This window comes from Hetaerina americana, unplaced genomic scaffold (genome assembly GCF_022747635.1).
Source record: "Hetaerina americana unplaced genomic scaffold, ioHetAmer1.1.p SCAF_144, whole genome shotgun sequence".
Taxonomy (NCBI): Eukaryota; Metazoa; Arthropoda; class Insecta; order Odonata; family Calopterygidae; genus Hetaerina; species Hetaerina americana.
This window is the reverse complement of record NW_027286559.1, coordinates 553,143-573,897: the sequence shown is the minus strand read 5'-3', so window position 1 is coordinate 573,897 and position 20,755 is coordinate 553,143. Positions and strand designations below refer to the sequence as shown.

General features: G+C 36.5%; 2 protein-coding genes across 3 annotated transcripts; one reads left to right on the top strand and one right to left on the bottom strand.

Moving 5' to 3' along the window:
* Positions 1-7,337: 7,337 nt before the first annotated feature.
* ND-MNLL (NADH dehydrogenase (ubiquinone) MNLL subunit) lies at positions 7,338-8,158 on the bottom strand. 2 transcript variants are annotated; one of them, XM_071583683.1, is made up of 3 exons: positions 8,095-8,158; positions 7,861-7,951; positions 7,338-7,617 (listed from the first exon to the last, which is right to left on the bottom strand). In XM_071583683.1, exon 3 carries the CDS (start codon positions 7,614-7,616, stop codon positions 7,443-7,445), a length of 174 nt encoding a protein of 57 aa, XP_071439784.1. In that variant the 5' UTR covers position 7,617; positions 7,861-7,951; positions 8,095-8,158; the 3' UTR covers positions 7,338-7,442. The 2 variants fall into 2 exon arrangements, with proteins under 2 accessions (XP_071439784.1, XP_071439783.1); XM_071583682.1 differs by lacking the exon at positions 8,095-8,158 and having other exon boundaries at positions 7,861-8,088.
* A 47-nt stretch (positions 8,159-8,205) lies between these two features.
* On the top strand, positions 8,206-17,432 carry LOC139686639 (ataxin-3-like). Its single transcript, XM_071583681.1, has 7 exons — positions 8,206-8,397; positions 8,486-8,650; positions 8,794-8,930; positions 9,322-9,476; positions 9,555-9,888; positions 10,439-10,662; positions 16,857-17,432. The coding sequence occupies exons 1-7, from the start codon at positions 8,374-8,376 to the stop codon at positions 17,015-17,017; spliced, it is 1,200 nt and encodes a 399-aa protein (XP_071439782.1). The 5' UTR covers positions 8,206-8,373; the 3' UTR covers positions 17,018-17,432.
* The last annotated feature ends 3,323 nt before the right edge of the window (positions 17,433-20,755 follow it).

Genomic DNA, 20,755 nt, shown 5'->3' with positions numbered 1-20,755 from the left:
AAATTTCTAAAAATGAAATAAATGCCTTCTATACACCCCATACATTCACTCTAAAACAGAAGATTGTTGTTTTTCGCAATATTTTTAGAAATTTGGGTTCTCTTAGTAACATTAACACTAGCGCTGAAGCATCTTTTATGCTCATTTCTTGTCTTTCAGGATTTATTCTGGGTTTTATTTTGTTTATTTGATGAAAATGAACAACAATACACACCATGGAAACATTTTTGTTTGATTTGTGTCGAGTGAGATTTTAACGTAGAACCCAAAGGGGGGGGTATTGGCACTTTTCATGGAAAAATGTGAAAAATTAAAATTTCTAAAAATGAAATAAAAGCCTTCTATACACCCCAAACATTCACTCTAAAACAGAAGATTGTTGTTTTTCGCAATATTTTTAGAAATTTGGGTTCTTTTAGTAACATTAACACTAGCGCTGAAGCATCTTTTATGCTCATTTCTTGTCTTTCAGGATTTATTCTGGGTTTTATTTTGTTTATTTGATGAAAATGAACAACAATACACACCATGGAAACATTTTTGTTTGATTTGTGTCGAGTGAGATTTTAACCTAGAACACAAAGGGGGATGTATTGGCACTTTTCATGGAAAAACGTGAAAAATTAAAATTTCTAAAAATGAAATAAATGCCTTCTATACACCCCAAACATTCACTCTAAAACAGAAGATTGTTGTTTTTCGCAATATTTTTAGAAATTTGGCCTCTTTTAGTAACATTAACACTAGCGCTGAAGCATCTTTTATGCTCATTTCTTGTCTTTCAGGATTTATTCTGGGTTTTATTTTGTTTATTTGATGAAAATGAACAACAATACACACCATGGAAACATTTTTGTTTGATTTGTGTCGAGTGAGATTTTAACCTAGAACACAAAGGGGGATGTATTGGCACTTTTCATGGAAAAACGTGAAAAATTAAAATTTCTAAAAATGAAATAAATGCCTTCTATACACCCCAAACATTCACTCTAAAACAGAAGATTGTTGTTTTTCGCAATATTTTTAGAAATTTGGCCTCTTTTAGTAACATTAACACTAGCGCTGAAGCATCTTTTATGCTCATTTCTTGTCTTTCAGGATTTATTCTGGGTTTTATTTTGTTTATTTGATGAAAATGAACAACAATACACACCATGGAAACATTTCTGTTTGATTTGTGTCGAGTGAGATTTTCACCTAGAACCCAAAGGCACTTTTCATGGAAAAATGTGAAAAATTAAAATTTCTAAAAATGAAATAAATGCCTTCTATACACCCCAAACATTCACTCTAAAACAGAAGATTGTTGTTTTTCGCAATATTTTTAGAAATTTGGGTTCTTTTAGTAACATTAACACTAGCGCTGAAGCATCTTTTATGCTCATTTCTTGTCTTTCAGGATTTATTCTGGGTTTTATTTTGTTTATTTGATGAAAATGAACAACAATACACACCATGGAAACATTTTTGTTTGATTTGTGTCGAGTGAGATTTTCACCTAGAACCCAAAGGGTTCTAGGGGTATTGGCACTTTTCATGGAAAAATGTGAAAAATTAAAATTTCTAAAAATGAAATAAATGCTTTCTATACACCCCAAACATTCACTCTAAAACAGAAGATTGTTGTTTTTCGCAATATTTTTAGAAATTTGGGTTCTTTTAGTAACATTAACACTAGCGCTGAAGCATCTTTTATGCTCATTTCTTGTCTTTCAGGATTTATTCTGGGTTTTATTTTGTTTATTTGATGAAAATGAACAACAATACACACCATGGAAACATTTTTGTTTGATTTGTGTCGAGTGAGATTTTCACCTAGAACCCAAAGGGGGGGGTATTGGCACTTTTCATGGAAAAATGTGAAAAATTAAAATTTCTATAAATGAAATAAATGCCTTCTATACACCCCAAACATTCACTCTAAAACAGAAGATTGTTGTTTTTCGCAATATTTTTAGAAATTTGGGTTCTTTTAGTAACATTAACACTAGCGCTGAAGCATCTTTTATGCTCATTTCTTGTCTTTCAGGATTTATTCTGGGTTTTATTTTGTTTATTTGATGAAAATGAACAACAATACACACCATGGAAACATTTTTGTTTGATTTGTGTCGAGTGAGATTTTAACCTAGAACCCAAAGGGGGGGGGGGTATTGGCACTTTTCATGGAAAAATGTGAAAAATTAAAATTTCTAAAAATGAAATAAATGCCTTCTATACACCCCAGACATTCACTCTAAAACAGAAGATTGTTGTTTTTCGCAATATTTTTAGAAATTTGGCCTCTTTTAGTAACATTAACACTAGCGCTGAAGCATCTTTTATGCTCATTTCTTGTCTTTCAGGATTTATTCTGGGTTTTATTTTGTTTATTTGATGAAAATGAACAACAATACACACCATGGAAACATTTTTGTTTGATTTGTGTCGAGTGAGATTTTCACCTAGAACCCAAAGGGGGGGGTATTGGCACTTTTCATGGAAAAATGTGAAAAATTAAAATTTCTAAAAATGAAATAAATGCCTTCTATACACCCCAAACATTCACTCTAAAACAGAAGATTGTTGTTTTTCGCAATATTTTTAGAAATTTGGCCTCTTTTAGTAACATTAACACTAGCGCTGAAGCATCTTTTATGCTCATTTCTTGTCTTTCAGGTTTTATTCTGGGTTTTATTTTGTTTATTTGATGAAAATGAACAACAATACACACCATGGAAACATTTTTGTTTGATTTGTGTCGAGTGAGATTTTCACCTAGAACCCAAAGGGGGTATTGGCACTTTTCATAGAAAAATGTGAAAAATTAAAACTTCTAAAAATGAAATAAATGCCTTCTATACACCTCAAACATTCACTCTAAAACAGAAGATTGTTGTTTTTCGCAATATTTTTAGAAATTTGGGCTCTTTTAGTAACATTAACACTAGCGCTGAAGCATCTTTTATGCTCATTTCTTGTCTTTCAGGATTTATTCTGGGTTTTATTTTGTTTATTTGATGAAAATGAACAACAATACACACCATGGAAACATTTTTTTAATTTGCGTCGAGTGAGAGTTTCACCTAGAACCCAAATTTATTCACGACTTTCTTTAAGTAGTAGTAGTTTTGAGGGGAGGCGACCGACAGCTAAGGTCGTTTGCGCCATAGGGAATGGACAGGAAAGGATGAAGGGTGGAGAGAAACCCGGCGTCGGCATTAGCCTACTCTTTACGAAAGGCGCCAAGGGGTCCGCAGTTTAACGTCCCATCCGACGGACGGTGTACTCACTCAAAGTGCCCTCCACAAAGCACCTCAAGTAGGGATCGAGATACCTCTGAAAAATATTCAACACCTCCGGGATTTGAACCCGCGCCCTCAGGGTGGGAAACCAGTACGTTAGCCCTCGCACCATCTCGATCCCCGACTTTCTTTAAGAAGCATAATGCGTCAAGTAAGGAAAAAATACGTCCCAGTAAACTGATAGCAATAAGGGTGCCATTCAAAAACCGGAGAGATAGCTATAACTTTGGGATGGATACGTGTTTTTTCATAAATCAGATAGGGAAAAATATGGGTACTGAACATAAGTTTGAGGCCGACGAGTACCGGAACAAAATTAAAACAAATATATTATAGTCCCTCCCTAAAGCTAATGATATATTGCCGTTTTTGTGATCGGGGTAAAATCCGTGGAAGTACAGCGTCGGTCGCGTGCGATGTGTGTTCCCGATGGCATCTATCATCTTTCTTGCGTAGATAAAACTGTTACCCGCTTCCAATTACGAAAATATGTCTTGGTCGTGTGTACTGTGCACTAAATGGATAAAATTAGATATTCAATCATTAGATATGGCAGACAGCTGATTAATTTGCCTCGTTGCTATCCCTTGGTTGTACATCGTTTTAGCTTCGAACGCATAATAATAATAATAATACTTTATTCATTTTAAAAATGGTACAACCATATTAAATGTCGTCAATATGAGTATTATTTAACATATAAACATACTTTCTTAAATGTCATGAAAATTGCCACAAAAGAATTCATCCAATGAGTATAGTGGGTGAGCAAGTAACCAGGTATATACCCTATTCTTGAAACTCTGGATACTATCTGATTTTAACTGAGTAGGCAGATAGTTATACAGTCGTATGTTCATATTGTGAAATGTGTTGTAAGTTGATGACAATCTACAATAAGTAGTATTTAGATTCGATTTACCTCTTGTGGAATAGTTATGGAGGTTGGATCTTAATTGGTAAGTTTCTAGATTAACTTTCACATGAATCAGAGCCTTAAAGATATACAAACAAAATACAGTCATGATTCTATACCTAATAAAAAAAGGTTTGCAGGAATCACGTGGTGGTATATTAGCAAGAGAGCGAATAGCTCTCTTTTGCAGTAGCAAAATTTGTTTAACATGAGGGGAATGACCCCATAACTCAACACCATAATTCAAATGACATTGAAAGAAGGCATGGTAAAGTGTTAAACGATACTCATTTGAAATGATAAAGTTGAGCTTTCTTAACATATAAACAGCTTTACTAAGTTTATTACAGGTCTGACTGATGTGAGTCTCCCAATTAAGTTTTGTATCAATATAAATTCCTAGTATTTTAGCAGTTTCAATATCAGTTATTTTTGATTTAAGACTGCACACAATATGCTGAGTTTTGTTAGTATTTAATTGTAAATGATTAACATCAAACCATTCCTTAGCCTGTTTTTGGGTAGCGCTAGATCGTAACTTTGCATCTTCTAGATGTTGACACTTTTGCACAAAAGTAGTGTCATCAGCATATAAAACAGATCTAGGTTTCATATTACAGGGCAAATCATTAATCATGATAATGAAAAGTACTGGGCCAAGCACATAGCCCTGTGGTACACCACATTTTACTTTAAGAGCTGCAGACCGACAGCCATCAAGTTCAACCAATTGGTGGCGATCATCCAAATATGACTTCATTAGTTTCAGTGCAACTCCCTTAATACCATAATATTCTAGCTTTGTTAGTAATATTGAATGATTAACACAGTCGAAGGCCTTACTAAGATCACATAGTGTCACTGAGACTGATTCCTTTTCTTCAAATGCATTAATGACATAATTAACTATACTGCCAAAATTTTAGATTTCCCAGATCGAAAGCCGTACTGGGATTGGGAAAAGAGATTATTTAACTCAAAAAAATTACATATTTGATCTTTCATAATAGCTTCAAAAATTTTACCAAAAACGGGGACTATGGAAATGGGGCGGTAGTTAGCTAAATCATCATATCATAAGTTGACAGGCGATTATATTTTGTTGAATTTCCTCCAATACAAAGGTTAACCAACAGTACATACGTTAACCTACTATCACAGGCACTGAGGTGCTTTCCGTCTATCTGAAGAAGTGGGGGACGGAAAGCCTCAGAAGAGAGAGCGTAGGAACAATTAAAAATAGGAAAAGGGAGGCGGCAATGATGATATAGGATCTGCGGTCCATTCAGTCTATCTGAAGAAGCAGGGGACGGAATGATTTGGGAAGATTAAATATGCTTATTTAAAACAAGACAATTTCATGCTACTGAAATATTAAAGGATTTCTTAAGGGTAAAAAACTAAAAACAAATGTTGAAAAAATTCCTCTATTTTACCGTAGGTTTGGGGAGATGCTCCCTTTTTAATAAAGGGAAATAGCGAGCGGTTTCTCTTATGCCTCCCGGGAATCTCTTTTTCGCTCGTTTCTTCTCCAAGCACCAAGAGAAACGCATCTAGCGAGTAACCTCTTCGGGTGATGTGGAATAACTTGCAGATATACTAAAACCGTATTGTATTAATGAATACTTCTAATAATACAAAAAAGTTATCCATACACACCTTTTACAAACTTTTCATCAAATCCCATCTTGGCAGCTCAAGACACCAGAGAAAGAACATGGAGAGAAGTGAAGAATCAGGGGGAACTGTGAAAATGAGGAATCCGGAAAATGGTGCATAAATGAAAGAAACACCTGTAAGTAATAAATTAAGAAACAGATTGCTGAAATGGAGTGTTTTTCATAAAAAAATTGGTCTACTATGCGACATTGAGGAAGAAAAAAACGGTCGTATTAGAGAGAGTACATAAAAGAACAAACTTGAAAAAAACCTATCTCCATGGGCCAAGTTCAGTGTCGTGTTGTAGACACTTTTGGTGGGCCCTGGCTACTAAACTAGACCATGAGCATGGGGTAAGCGAAAGACTGCCGAAAGTATATGTGGTGCCTAGTGTCTATTGTAAAATTTAGAGAAAAAATTGTTCTGGTTTCAGAGATATGGTGAAGTACTTTGTGTTTTTTCGTGTGAGAGGACGACCCTGGTGACGTTATTGGTCCCTGGTTACTAAACTAGGGTATGAGCATGGGGTAAGCGAAAGGTTGCTGATAGAGGAAAGAGGGTTTAGTGTTTTTTGCCATATTTTAGAAAAAAATGTTCTAGTTTAGGAGATATTGTTAAGTACTTTCTTATTTTTTGTGTGAAAGGGCGAATCTGGTGACTGCACTGGGCCCTGGATGCTAAATTAGGCAATGGATGAGGGTTTTATGCCTATGTCGTGATAGAGTAGGGAGTGCCGAGTGTTTTTGGTGATTTTCAAGAAAAGTACTTTTCTAGTTGAGCAGATATTGTCGACAACGTTTTCGTTACGACCTCTTTGTTTTCGCTGTAAAAGACGACCTCCCGCTTGGGCTACCTTCAGTGTAGATGTCTTTCTAGGGCCATATATCATATACTTCATAACTCATCCCGGTCTTACAATTGCAAGTGATTACAGGGAGTATCACTGAGTATAATGTCCGTTGTAGTGAGATTAGTGCAATGGTTTAGGGGATATACTTAGTTACTTCGTGCAAAAATATTTACGTTGGTATGACTGAAAAATCCAGAGTTCCAGCGGCCGGTACGTCGTGGGCTAGCTCTCCGTGGGCCAAGTTCAGTTAACTTTAACAATACAGCTATTTGACATACTGTTGTTTTAACATTAACACATCTAGTTGGCCGGGTAGTTGATAGTGAATCGCCCATTTATTAGTTTATTTGGTAATACCTATTAAATACTTACCATTTTCAATGTAGGATGGATTATATCTACGAACATTATTAAATACCAATGAGTCGTCACAACGCATTTTAGATCCGATAGCTCCACTTGTAGATGAATGATGTAAGTAGATACAATACACTCAGGGTAGTCTTCTCAAGGATAGCTGAAAAAACATTTACCATTACCTTATTTATTGCCAAATAAACCAAGATATAATGGGGATCAGAATATTAGTCCTTCGCGACCAATTTTCATTGGGGGAAATTAATAAACATTTTCTTACAAAATATTTATTACTTAAAACATTTTCTATTCAATATACAATATTCTACTTATAATTGGGGCAACATCTAATCTGAAAACCACAGTTCATTGACAATCATGGCCACGAAGGTTTCTCTCCAGGCTGCAGTACTCGTCCATACAAAGCACTTTTATCACGAAATAATGTCATTCGCTCAGTTTCCAAATGATCGAAATAACTTCCGAGAAAAAACCCGGAGAGCGGTAAAAGGGCCCACACGTATTGTCTGGTCATCCCAAACAAGGCCATCCTGAAATGGAATTTTAAAATACTTCTGCATTACATAAAATTAATGGAACTTGGTAATTTTCTTATTATCGTTCACTCCTAATGTCAGATATTCACTGACTACACAACGGAGTAAAATGAATTATAATAAAAATTTTGTACCATTTAATCGCTAGTGTCGAGCTTCGAGTGATTATTCTTTGGTGTAAAATGGATTAATACATTAAGTTCCACCCGAAGAGTATACAAACGAACGCAGTCGTACCTTTTTTAGCTTAAGTGTTCAGTTTCTTTTTGCTGTGCAAGCGATGCCTTCCACTTCTTAGTACGAGAGAAGTCCAAGTAAATTGCACCTACTACAGCAGAAGGAAAGATTAAACTTAGTCCGTACCTACTTAACCATAAAGCTGCGCTTCCTTTGGCCATATGTTCGTCATATACCACAATATGCTCTATTACTAATAATTGATTACAGAAAATTAGTGATACCTAACCGTACCTGAACGTGAACAGAGATCGTAAGTTCGGTACGAGCTCGGTTCAGCCGTCCTCAACTGTTTAAGAATTTCTCAAATTGTCCGCTAGATTGCTTAATAGCGATATGCGCAGTAAATAAATTTGTCTTGATGCGAATATGTTCAATGTTGATTATTTTTATAACCCTTTTACCGTGATTGTATTCAATTCTTAAGTAATACATATTGTTTCATGTCCTTATAACAACAGTACGTTGAAAAGTAAAGCAATATCTCATATTTTCGTTGTAAAGGATTGAAGAATGGAGGTTATATTTCATGAAAAGGTAAACTTCTCTCAACCAACTCGCAGTAAGCAATATTTTCGGCGTGCGTGGGTCAGTAATTAATTTAAATCATAATGGTTTTTTTTAGCAAGAAGGCTCACTGTGCGCTCAACATTGCTTGAACGCCCTTCTTCAGGGTCCTTACTTCACTGCTGTGGAGTTAGCCTCATTAGCTCAACAATTGGATGATGAAGAAAGAAAAAGAATGGCTGAGTCCGGGGTAGACAGCGATGATTATAGGAAATTTTTGGAGGTATTAATGTCTTTAGTTATTCAGTAATAAACTCTTCACAGGGGCAATATTCTCAGACAATGTTCTGAACTTTCATCCTTGCCCGTGACCATATATATACTATTGACAACGACTTGAAATTTAACTCATACTCTCCATTCCAGCAACCCTCCGGAAATATGGACGACAGTGGATATTTTTCAGTTCAAGTAATTAGCAGTGCCCTGGAATTTTGGGGACTCGAACTAGTTCCTTATAGCAGCTCCGAACAAGTGGCTTTAATGGCTCAAAAATGCCCAACGTAAGCACATTATTTACTTGCATTTTGATGTTTATATATTACCCATGAAACATTTCATTGCTTACCCTTGTATATTTTGTTCAGTTCTGTTCAAACTTGAGATGGGTTAGGCGTATTTTTTATATGGCTTAAATTAATCCTTAAACTTGTTAATTCGCCCTTTTATCATACGATACAAACCTAAGAGTAAAATTTCGACGCGGTGGAAAAAAGGCGATTTAATAGTTTTAATTTTTGCCTAATAGCTATTGAATTCTTGATTTGTGGTATTAATGGACAACTGTAATAAAATACCTACTCTATGACTTAATTGGATTTGGTCATTTGCTAGGTACTCTGACTCATGGTGTGTTGGGGTAATTATAGTTTTACATTCGAGTCTTCTTTGCAGGGATATGCAAGCGTATATTTGTAATTACCGTGATCATTGGTTTACCATACGTCGGTTGGGTAACCAGTGGTTCAATCTCAACTCAATGCTAACTGGGCCAGAGCTCCTGTCCAACACGTACCTTGCAATGTTCTTAGCCCAACTACAGCAAGAAGGTACTGTTTTAATCATAGAACTCTGTTTGAATGGTTGTTATCTACAACAAGTCATTGTTTCAAAGTGATTTTTTTCAGGTTACTCCATTTTTGTTGTAAATGGAGTTCTGCCAGAAAGTGATGCCGATAACCTCCTCCGAGTGTGCCCTGCAATGCAAACAGTAAAACCTAGACTTATAATTAAAGCCCCAAAGACTCCAACTACCAGCTCCAATTCTGATGCTGATTGTGCTTCATCTGTATTCCGAGGATTAGGAAATGTTCTTGGTGGTGCATCCACTGGTTTGACAAATCAAACACATGTTGACAGAGAATCTTTCCAAAGACATCGAAGTGAAGCTCCAAGCAAGCTAGAAAGTGCATTATTTTGTGATGAAGAGGATGAAAATGAAGAATTACAGAAGGCTTTACTGTAAGATATTTCATTATATTGTATTCACTATCATGTTGCAAAAAGCTTGTGCAATGGCAGGGTTAAAAGCATGTCAAAATGTATCATTCAAAGTTAAAACATTTGTGCTGGACCAATACTTGAATGAATCTATCTTTTAAGCATTCTCATTAGGCATGCATTTTTAGAATTAATAAATCGTGATATTTTCATAGTTTTTGTGAAGGAATTAAATCATCTATTTTGAATTACTTGAGGCTTAATGTTAAATTGTCAAATTAATATCTTACTATTTGATGATTATTTGGAAATAGTGGTTGATTTTTATATTCGTAAAGGCATTGCCTTAGTGATCCATTGGCATTCCATGCAGTGGATCAATTCTATGAAAATAAAGAACATTTAGTTGAAGATGAATCATTAAATGTTAGCAATTTTGTTCAGTATTTCCTTGCAGTTTCAATGTGCATGTGCTGTAAACAGGGGCACTTTTTTGTGTAATTATTGCCATTGATGGAAAGTATTATGACTCGGATACATCCGATTGAAATCATGTGGCAAATAATTTCAGGGCCAGCCGAGCAGAAGCGGATGGTTTTGTTGGTGGCACTCGACCTAGAGTGACGTTGAAAAGTGAAGTCAGCATTGAAGATGATCAGCAACTGAGAGAAGCACTTCGATTAAGCCTGGAAGTTCACAATGGGTCCCCGGAGCCAGCATCCAGGTTGAGGATCGAAACATCGGATGATGAAGGAGATGAGGAATTACAGAAAGCCCTTCAAATGAGCTTGGAATGTACGTAGAGTCTTTAAAATCCACGGCATGTATTTGGGCCACAAGTCAACCAAGGGTCAATCATCATCAAATGCACGACCCAAAAATCACCCGAAGAGATTAGCAATTATCATTAGAAATGTCTCAATTCCACTTTTCACGGGAGTGTTCTTTAGTTTCAATAGTAGTGGTATTTATACCATATGCTTGTAATCATAGTCATACCCGTACTTAAATTTGATCCAAGCCCTTCAGATGATAAAGGCATTAGGTTTATGATAGAGAGTGTCACCTTACTTCAATGTATGACCTTAGTGGGCGTTGTGCATAGCCCTAGGCCTTAAATCCTTCAAATGCGATGAACTCATCCAGTTTGGGGCCATCGTAGGATATTGGTGAGGGCATTCAGGCATGCATGGAGGAAGACTAACTTGGCAGATTCCAATAGAATTCAATTCATTCACTATGCCCAATCTGAAAATCTTCCACCAAGCAACACCGGAGACAGTATCTTATCCGCTGACTGGAGGGCCTGGGTTCAACTCCCAGTGACTTCTGGCCCTTCAGGCTTCACTTGGGCCGTGTGATTTCAACTGATACTAGATTTTCCTGGGAAGCTGCAGGGGGGACATGGAAAGGAGCTGGCACCCTTATTGTGATGTATGGTTTTACACATCCTATGGCTTAGTAAATGGTGAGCTCTATCCTCGCACATCAAACTCACCCTTAAGGTTGATCACAATGTCCGTTATCCAGTTTATGTGAATATCAGTGGATTGATCATCTTTGAGGGGTAAGCCATCTGACAAAAGTCTATTCTGTGATAGTTACTACGTATTTAATTTTCAAATACCACAAACTCTGATTTGTGATAAGATGTATGGATTGTGGGTTACCTGACTGAAGTGGAAAATTAAATGGTGGTAATATATTAATTGTACATCTCTCTTTGTCTATACATTCCGCCTCACAAATTTAAAAAGATTGATAATGATGATGGATAACATTTTTAATTGTAATGCAGAAAAAGGGTGAATATGTTAGTAGCATTTGTAGAATAGCAATTATATACACTCCTTGTATTTTTTTGTTTGGCAGTCATGTGTTAGAGGTTTTGGATAGTCTCAGACCGAACACGCCAACATTTCTTGGCTCTGCCTAACGAGACAACCTGACAGCCTGCATTACCATTAATTGTTCTTCCATACCACATGCATTCTACCTCCCATCATTCCATCCAACATGCCTATGTTTTTTTCCACCCCTCTCTTGTTTGCGTAACATCCTCCCTTCCCACTCATTTTTTAGCATACCATTGCCAATCAAAATACCCTCTCTCCCACCTCCTTTGGACTTCTCCCAATAATCCTCTTCTCCTCCCCCACCACTTCTAGTACGTGCACAATTGCTTTCCTTTCTGTCCATTTTAGCATTCCTTCTTCTCCAAGCCCTCATCCAAAAATCCTTCAATCTGCCAAACATCCTACTTCAACAACCAAGTTTCTGAGCCTTAAGAAAACCCTCTTCATCATGAAGTTTTAACTTGCCCTTTCTTAACGCCCTAACTCAACATTCATGCCATTGACTCCTTTTGAAAGCTTCTTTGCGTTGAGCAATTCGTCATGTATCCTTAATTTTTAACCATCTTGCTCCGAGGCACTCCCTAGAAACTGTCCCACCTGCTCTAGTTTTTGCCCTCCTATTTCAACATTTAACTTGTATTTCCTCTTCATCAAAAATGTCATAACCTCTGCTTTGTTTCCATTGATTTATGTGGTATAATTATCGCTATGGTTTTCTGATCCACTAAGCAATGATGGTAAACTTAGCTGACTGGCTAGCTAAAGCTTTATGATCCGAAAACAAGTTTCTATGAATTCCCTTCTGACTTTCATTCCTCTATACGGTTCCTCCCACACCACTTTCAGCATTTCCTCCACGCCTGCATTGAAATTCATTGGTGATAATGGGCAGCCGTGTCATACTTTTCTTCCCAACATTCCCCATCTGGGTTCTCCATCCACCACATGCTTTGTGCATTCCGAACAGGTTTTGGATCTTACCTCCTTCAAGAGCATTCATTGATAGCAGCTAGGCCAAATCCAATGGAATTCAAGTACTGTTGCCAAATAATTTTGCAGAATATTAGCTGTAGTATTCTTAAATGTTTTTGCAACAACTACCAATTATACTCGCTAATATTTTGACGGTGAATGGTAAAATGTGCCTGGGAGAGTACAGAGAAGATTAGCGACCATACGCTGCATCATTACGGCTGAAATTAGCAAAAGAAAACTAGCACCAATGTTCTGAAATTAACCGCTCCATTAGTTAAATAAACTTGATCAATTAGTTATCTTAATAATTTAAATACATCCAATTACTGAGATAGTTTAATGTAGTTTTCAAGACTATTTTTTCTAAGATCCAGACGATATATTACTGACTAAATTTTAGTAGAAGATTGGCAATATATTATTACTTATTGTTCCATAGTCCTCACATAAGGCTGCCTTTCTCTTTTCTGGAATGGAAACGAGGGCTAATCTAACAACATATTTCAGCCAAATTCCTCACTCATGAATGGTTCGAATTAATTCATAAAAACTAATCCACAGTTTTCCTAACCTCGGTAGTTGTTCAGCGATTATGTTATTTGTCACCATGGCCATATGTGATTTAATTTCCATTAATTCCCTTACTTTCTTGCTGTGAAGTGCATCATATTCGAAGCTATCCACATGTGCATCAAAAAAATCATTCCCTTTGGACGGTATCCCGGTCAAGGCAAATTATTTTTACACTCTGAAATATTTGCATTGAAATTCATATTAGCGGATAACTCCGTTAAAAGTTACTGTTGCAATATCTCCTGCAGTTTCATGGAATCATTCTTTTTCTTTGTAAACTTGCAGGCCTGATATCTTCACCACCTAGATCCTCTATGTATACTTTCTATTTCTATTGAATCGTTCCTAGATCAATAAGTAATTTTCCTGCCTGTTCTTTCATAGGTTGTAATGATTTTTCTTTTGCTAACCTTTTCTGAAGTGATTGATAGGCTTAGTTTTGTTAAAACTCCCTTGATTTTTCTTGAGAACCAGACCATTCAATAAAAGGCATGAGAAAAAAGTATGTGATGAACAATGATCTGAATCTTATTTATCAATTGTTCATATGCCATGTGACTAAGCTTTGTAAAAGACAAGCAATTAAGTTTTCATGTTAAATGCTCCTTTCTTTGACGTTATACTAACTATCAACAGATAGCCATTCATCCAAAAGGCCTGATGCAATGATAGGGCAAAGATCTGGGCCACTGACTATTTTTAACCTTTACTTTTTTGAGAATATTTTACATGGAAAATATCTTGTGGTATTGTGCGTCAGGGTATAAAATGCATTGTTTTAGCTCTAAAATGAAAAGTGTTCTCTATGTGTGTTTTTTATTGTAAATAAAGTGAGGCATATGTACATTTGGAATCAAACTTTCTGATTCATTCATCTTTGGACACAAGTACTTACCTCGCTGACCCTATTGGTGGTGAGGCCATGTTGTTAACTGATATTTGAAGGTTGTGGGTTTGATACCCACCTGGGTGAGTTTCTCTTCACCAAAGGTTTGTGTTCGTCTTTTCTGTTTGTTCATTGACTCCTTATCGGTAGGTTTAGAATGTTCCGTGAATGCTATTACTCTTTCTCAGGAACTTTTAAAGGATATGAAAGGAATATGTATCGCAGGAAAGGATAGGCCTTCACACCACCACATCTTACGCAGTTTATTCTTTTACTCCTCATGCTTTCTAGTCCTAAAATTCATTCGAATTTCCTTTAGTTCCCCCTCTTTTCTTATAGTAAATTCTCTCTTCTGTCATAGTCTTAAATCTTCCATCACCAATAAATATCTCCTCTGTCTTCGTTAAATTGCCCCTGGTCACTTCCTCTCTTCCACAAACCATATCCAGCTAACCTTTTTTATGCCTACTTTACATCCGACTTATTTTGTCTGATCTTTTTCTACCGAAACCATTGATGCTATGCTCCATGTCAAAGCCTTGATTGATATTTTTATTAAGTTTTGTATTTAAATATCATCATAAATACTCAACAAATAAATGAACTCTTCAACCTTTTCAGAATTATGTCTTTGTGTTGTGATGCATAACTTACAGGTAGCTTTTTCTATTTTTGGGAAAACTCGGTACAATCATTTTGCTCTATCCCCTAATTTTGCTTTGAATCTTAAATGTGGTCAGCAACGACTGCATTCCCTTGATTGATGGGCTATATCTCTTGCACCTATGACGGTCGCACTCTACTCCCCATATACTGTCAATCTAACCTCTAACCCTTGTTTGGGACTTTCAAACTTCCATGAAGCATGTGCAAAGTAACCATCGGATGGTTTCTATTGGAATGGCATCATCCTTTCCTCAGCCAGGATGTACAATTATCAGAAATGTACCATTGAACAAAATATTGCAACCTTCGAACCACAGTATGCCATGGTCCAATGAATCAGAAATTAGAAGTTTTCAATGTTTAAATGTTTTTTTTACAGAACCTTTTTTGTTGACTTTCCCTTCACATTTAGATCTTGTGATTGTGGTGTTTCTTGATTTTTCAGTGGAATTTATCAAAATGAAAACACTGTGATGGGTGCACATGAGAATGGCCCTATTAAGTGCCATATTTTCCAATTTGTAAATCATTGGGCCAGCTGACAGGACTTCTGGAAATTCTTCTTATTCAAAGCTAATATTTGCTTCCCTTCCAAGAGGACTGTGCACATGTTTTCACTGTGAGATCCATTAGTCAGGCAAAGTTCCAGTTTTCTTCATTTTGAAATAGTCCCATCTTTTTTATGTGGACTTGCAAATGTTTCAGCTTATCTCTTACTGGTGGATTCTAAAGTCATTTATGGAGAGGACTCGGAAGGAAAAGTTCCTGGGCAAGGAATAAATGTTTGCCCTTATAAACCACTTCATTCAAATGGGAGTTGCAATGTTAGTAGAATACATTGATTGGTGCTGCATTTCATCTTGAGCCTTAGTATCTCCATTCAGTTCTGCCAACTCTTGAAAATAAGCATATAGTGTTGGCCTGTCTACATTCATGCAATTACCCCCTGTGAGATAAAATGAGAGAATGAAAGATAGAGGAAACCCTCTGTTGTCTGCTTATAACTGAAGACATTTTTTATTGAAACATTTATTATGTTTAGCAGGGAAAAAGATAGATGAGGAAAAAGGTCAATGTATCACAAATTTCATTTTGTTTAACTTTTCTTTGTAAATTTTGCAATTATTGTGTTGGGTATCGTCATCAGTACCTTTGGTTGTTTTGTTTTGTGGCTGGTTCTCTCTCCCATGGTTGATCTCCATGTCTTCCTGTCCTGAGCCTTTCTCTTGATTCCTTCATACTTTCTCCCAATCTAAGCAATGTCCGACGATACCAAATACATCGTGCCTCCCTTGTCCCCTCTTCCCCCATCATTCCCTCTTAACTGCACTCCCTCCCCATGCAATGCCCATTATTAACCTTCCTTTCCTTCATTTCCTACACTCATTCTCTCTCTCTCTTCTCCAATCCACCCTAACACCTCCTCATTCCGTACTCCATCCTCCCACTCTATACTTCCTTCAATCCTCCTCCAGATCCAGATTTCATAGACCTCCATTCCTGTTACTTCATCTCTCCGTGAAGTCCATGTCTCTGCTCCATATGTAACCTACACCATCGCACTCACAGATTTAACATTTTGCCAATCTCTTTCTCGGTTCATTTTCCAAAGGCCCATGCAGTAGTTTTTTTTTAAGTTATTAAATCCCTTTTTTGCCATTGCTATTGTTGATTTGATTGTAGGTTAAAAGAGCATTTCAATTTATTGGTCTGTTTGTATTGATTTATCTGGGTAGTCTAGTCCAAAGATATTATCCGATTGTTAATTATTCTATCAATGTCAGAAAAGTGTTGGACAAATCTAGCTGATCACTCCACCATAATTAGATTATAAGAATTTTTCCCACGGCATAGTTTTTGCAAAATTACTCCTTGGTGCTTCCCAATGAAACGTTCATTTCCAAGTCGAGAGAATGCGTTGATTACTCTTCACTGAATGGTGACGAAGCAGGGCAGGGATTGTCAACTTATCCTTCATTGTTTGATATGAATGCTTTCATGTGAGTACTAGAGACCAACTCTCCTTGTTTCAGGTTGCTCGGGTGATCAGGGTAAATCTCCGGCTAATCCCGAGGAAATGAGGCAGAGGCGTTTGGCATTCCTTGGGAACACAGGGCCCGGCATGGGGGGGGCGGCTACTCCTGCAGCTGCCCCAACCGCACATTCATCACAAATTAACAATCCGACGAGGTAGTCAACCAATGGCAAAAGGTGGTGTCTAAGGAGATTCATCCTGAGTAATTGCCTTTTTGAGAGGCGAATTATTGCTCTCAAGGTCTTCCTTCAACTCGGAAAAATAATTCAAGCTTACTAACTACAGGAAAGTGTTTCTGATTATTTTTGCTTAAAATCATGCATAAATGTTATCTACTGGATTCATGTTAGGAGAAATATTCTTGTTTCCTCAGTGTTCCACATCTATGATTTTTTTGGCTTCTTTAATTTATGAGTATACTTACGAGACGATCTCTTGCCCTTTTGGGAGTGTCAGTTATTTGCATTTAGACAAGAGAATAATTATTAAGCTCCAGTTTTGTTATTGTTTTTATTTTGTAAGCTTTTGTTGTGTAATAAAATAATACCTGTTGTTAAATTGGAAGGTACCTGAAGATTGAGCTTTATTATGCAAAAGCATTTACCTAGTTACGGTTAATCCTACTTATTCATCATTTTGGCCAAGCTATTGTAATCAAAATAGTTTTGAACTATTGGGTTAGATTTATGTCATTGTTGTTTGTCTAGGCCTTCATACTTTTCGAATATCTATTCTTCTTTGTATAAGCAAATCAACCTATTACCATACTGTGCTGCTTGAGGTTGTGAAATTTATGGTTTTTCAAAAATGTATATAAAACTGGATCATTTTTTTAAAGTGGTTGTTCCATGTTGTTTCATTCGTATGTGGTTTGTGCTTTTTAAATTATTATTTAATGTATAGGTTTGTTCTACACATGTCAAAAATACAGTGACTGATAATCTTTATTGACAATAATGACATGGCACTTTTAATAAATCCATTAAATTTTATTTTATTCCTAATTTACCAATTCACATATCGATTTTCTTTGGTGCATTCCATCTCAATTATGTTGCAAACTCCAGTAATAAGACTTGTAAAGTTAAGATCGGTATTGAGCTATCTTCATTGCTTGTGAAACATAGATCACTTTAAATGAACTCAAATTTGCATTTAAATTAGTTCTTATGTTAGCAGACTTTAATATGCATGAAAATGATTTCAACTTGTTTTCTGTGCACATAAACCAAGGATAAACATATTTTCAAATGTCCATTTGAAAAATCAAATTGCTTATCCCAATTTACTTCCATTTACCCGCAGGCCTCGTTAATTGCACCAGAATTCTTTATTCCACACCTAGTAAAGTGTTGCATTGTAAAGATAATAAAGAGTTGGAGAGATTTCATGGGCAGGTGATATAAATTTTTGGTCATACATGAAGGCAGCCATAGAAAATAATAAAAAGAACCATGGGTAAACTGAACCTAGATTTGGTTAACATCTAGGAATGTTATCCAATGAACATAATTCAGTTGATTGAAATGCATAAATATTCTTATCCTACATAAAAAAAAGCCTGCTTCACCAGCTGAAAAGAAGATTACCAATTATAAATGAGTGCATAGTGTAACTTTAACATCCATTATGACGGGGATTAGGGGACTGACTTGCTTAAAGATAACTAATTTGGTTCCTTATGTCAGGATGCTCATTTAATGTATTTGAAATTATTTTATTTTTAAATGCTGAAATCCAGAAAACTAGAGTGCCATTAAGTACTTAAACTTTAAAGTACTGATTCGATTGTTCTAGACTCTACTTTGTGAATTCTCATGATAATTATGGGGAAATTACTTGATAAGATTACATGGAATCTTATTTTACACGACTAGTTTCATTAAATAGGAGACATCTTCAGGTTTTGGCTAATTTGATGAAACTGATCATGTGAAATCTCCAAAGTATTTTTCTCAGTGTCGAAATATTGATCGCTTTCAACCATTTCCATTGATTGCCAAAGATATTAATTTCAGATTTTTTCATAAACTGCTTCCGATAAGAAATGAAACACTGACTTCCATTCTCTGTGGCTGCTTTTCCGATAAAAAACAATTTGAGGATTGCACCATCTCAGAATTCATGCTCATATGAATCTTCATAGGGGGGACAACCACTCTGCTGAGTGTTTTTCATTCTATGATGTTAAAAAAATTGTCCAAATAACAACCAACCCATTACCACTGTTAGTGGTGACACTGGCATTAAGTCCCAATATTCCACACCCTAAAATGTGAATATACTGCAAAATCAAAATAATTGTCATGGTGGCGGTACTGGTTATTTGGCCTTTCAGGTATCTAGAGCATACATAAACATATTTAAAAACATATAAAACTTAAAATAATCGATACAGAAGCTCAATTTGTATTTGTTATTTTTAAGACTTCTCTTCATAGTCACCACCCAGAGTTCTACTTCCTCCCTTAGTTTATTGACTTTTCAAAGGCCACCATTGTATAGCTCAGCTGAAAACGTCAAGATCAATTGTTTTCATGTCTTGAATCATGTCATTTGTTTTGTCAAATCACTAACCTTGCGATGGTTTTCTGAGTTTTGGGATAAGTCATTCGCCTGGTGTAAGGTACGAATATTGGATAATGGAAAATAATATATAGGTAATATTGTTGAAAACAAAGAATAAGTTCAACTATGCCACTACTATTGCAAGGAAACTCTGCTACTAAGCATCATCACATTGGTCAATGTAACCGTTACGTATGGTTTGAAAAGCCCTGTCTTATTCACCCCTAATTGAGTAGCTTCAGGCGGGAAGTGGTGGAAGTCGAACACAATGAATAACTGATCGTAGTGCTTTTCCCCGTGATAATTATCAAATTATCAGTTATTCATTCGCATTCACCCACATGATCAATTTTGCCCAGACGTGGCAGGATCACACTAATTGAATGGCAGAGAGTAGTTTTCTTTTTTTAATAAATGAGTAAACGGTATCAGAAAATGTACATGGATAGTAATTGAAGTAAATATTGTTTTAAAATCATTAATATTTCCGTACATTGTAAAGAAATGAAGTCAAATTTTGACAGTTCTTGCCAGGAATTTTGCCAGCGGTTGGCTTGTAAATTCAACTGGCAGAGCATGATGGGTTAACACACTCGGCACAGTTTTGGCTGACGTATGCCCTTAGACCTGTGCACTGCGCAGTGGATGGTATGGTAAACGCTGTCGAATGAGTTTCCATGGCATCATCCTTTTGCCCAGGTGGCAAAGTAAGCAGCTCGACTCGGAGTGGCAAAGAGGTGGTCACTTCACCGCGAGGGGAATCACAGGGAGGTGACGTGGATGATGGGGGGTCCTCAAGGTGGAGGGGGGGTCACCCAAAGGGGTGCCATGCTCTCTCTATCAGGGGGTATTCCACCCAGAGGGGTGGGTATCCCTCCTTGGGGATGGATTTCATAAAAGGGGGGACCCTATATCTACATTCTTCACAATAAAATAATTCATACTCTTTTAACTCGCTCAATTTCTCAAAATGTGTATCTTTAATTCAAAACTTTAGGCAGTTTGGAAGGAACAGAAATATTCTAGAGTTGATTGAAGGGTTCCCTTGAAACCCCTCCCTCTTCTTTCTTTTCTCTTCCCTCAGCACGAAAAACACAAGAGTAGCGACTCATTTTTCCTCATTATCTCTCTTAGTTCATAACAAGACTAAACATTCCTTCCTTCGATTTGTTTCAATTTTTGTCATATGACTGTCAGGTATAACAAATCCCCCCCCCCCGCGGAGGGATGTGTCACCAGAGGCAGCCAACCCCTGGTTACTTAGCTCTGTAGTCACTATCTTGGTTGATAGACAGTGCTGGCAGTGCATTACTGGAGCACAAGTGTAAT

Bases quoted from the DNA above. Each gene is read 5' to 3' on its own strand.
- ND-MNLL (XM_071583683.1), bottom strand. From the start codon at position 7,616: ATGGCCTTGTTTGGGATGACCAGACAATACGTGTGGGCCCTTTTACCG.
- LOC139686639 (XM_071583681.1), top strand. From the start codon at position 8,374: ATGGAGGTTATATTTCATGAAAAG. The intron at 8,398-8,485 runs GTAAACTTCTCT...GGTTTTTTTTAG, and splicing joins AGGTTATATTTCATGAAAAG to CAAGAAGGCTCACTGTGCGC. The intron at 8,931-9,321 runs GTAAGCACATTA...TCTTCTTTGCAG, and splicing joins ATGGCTCAAAAATGCCCAAC to GGATATGCAAGCGTATATTT.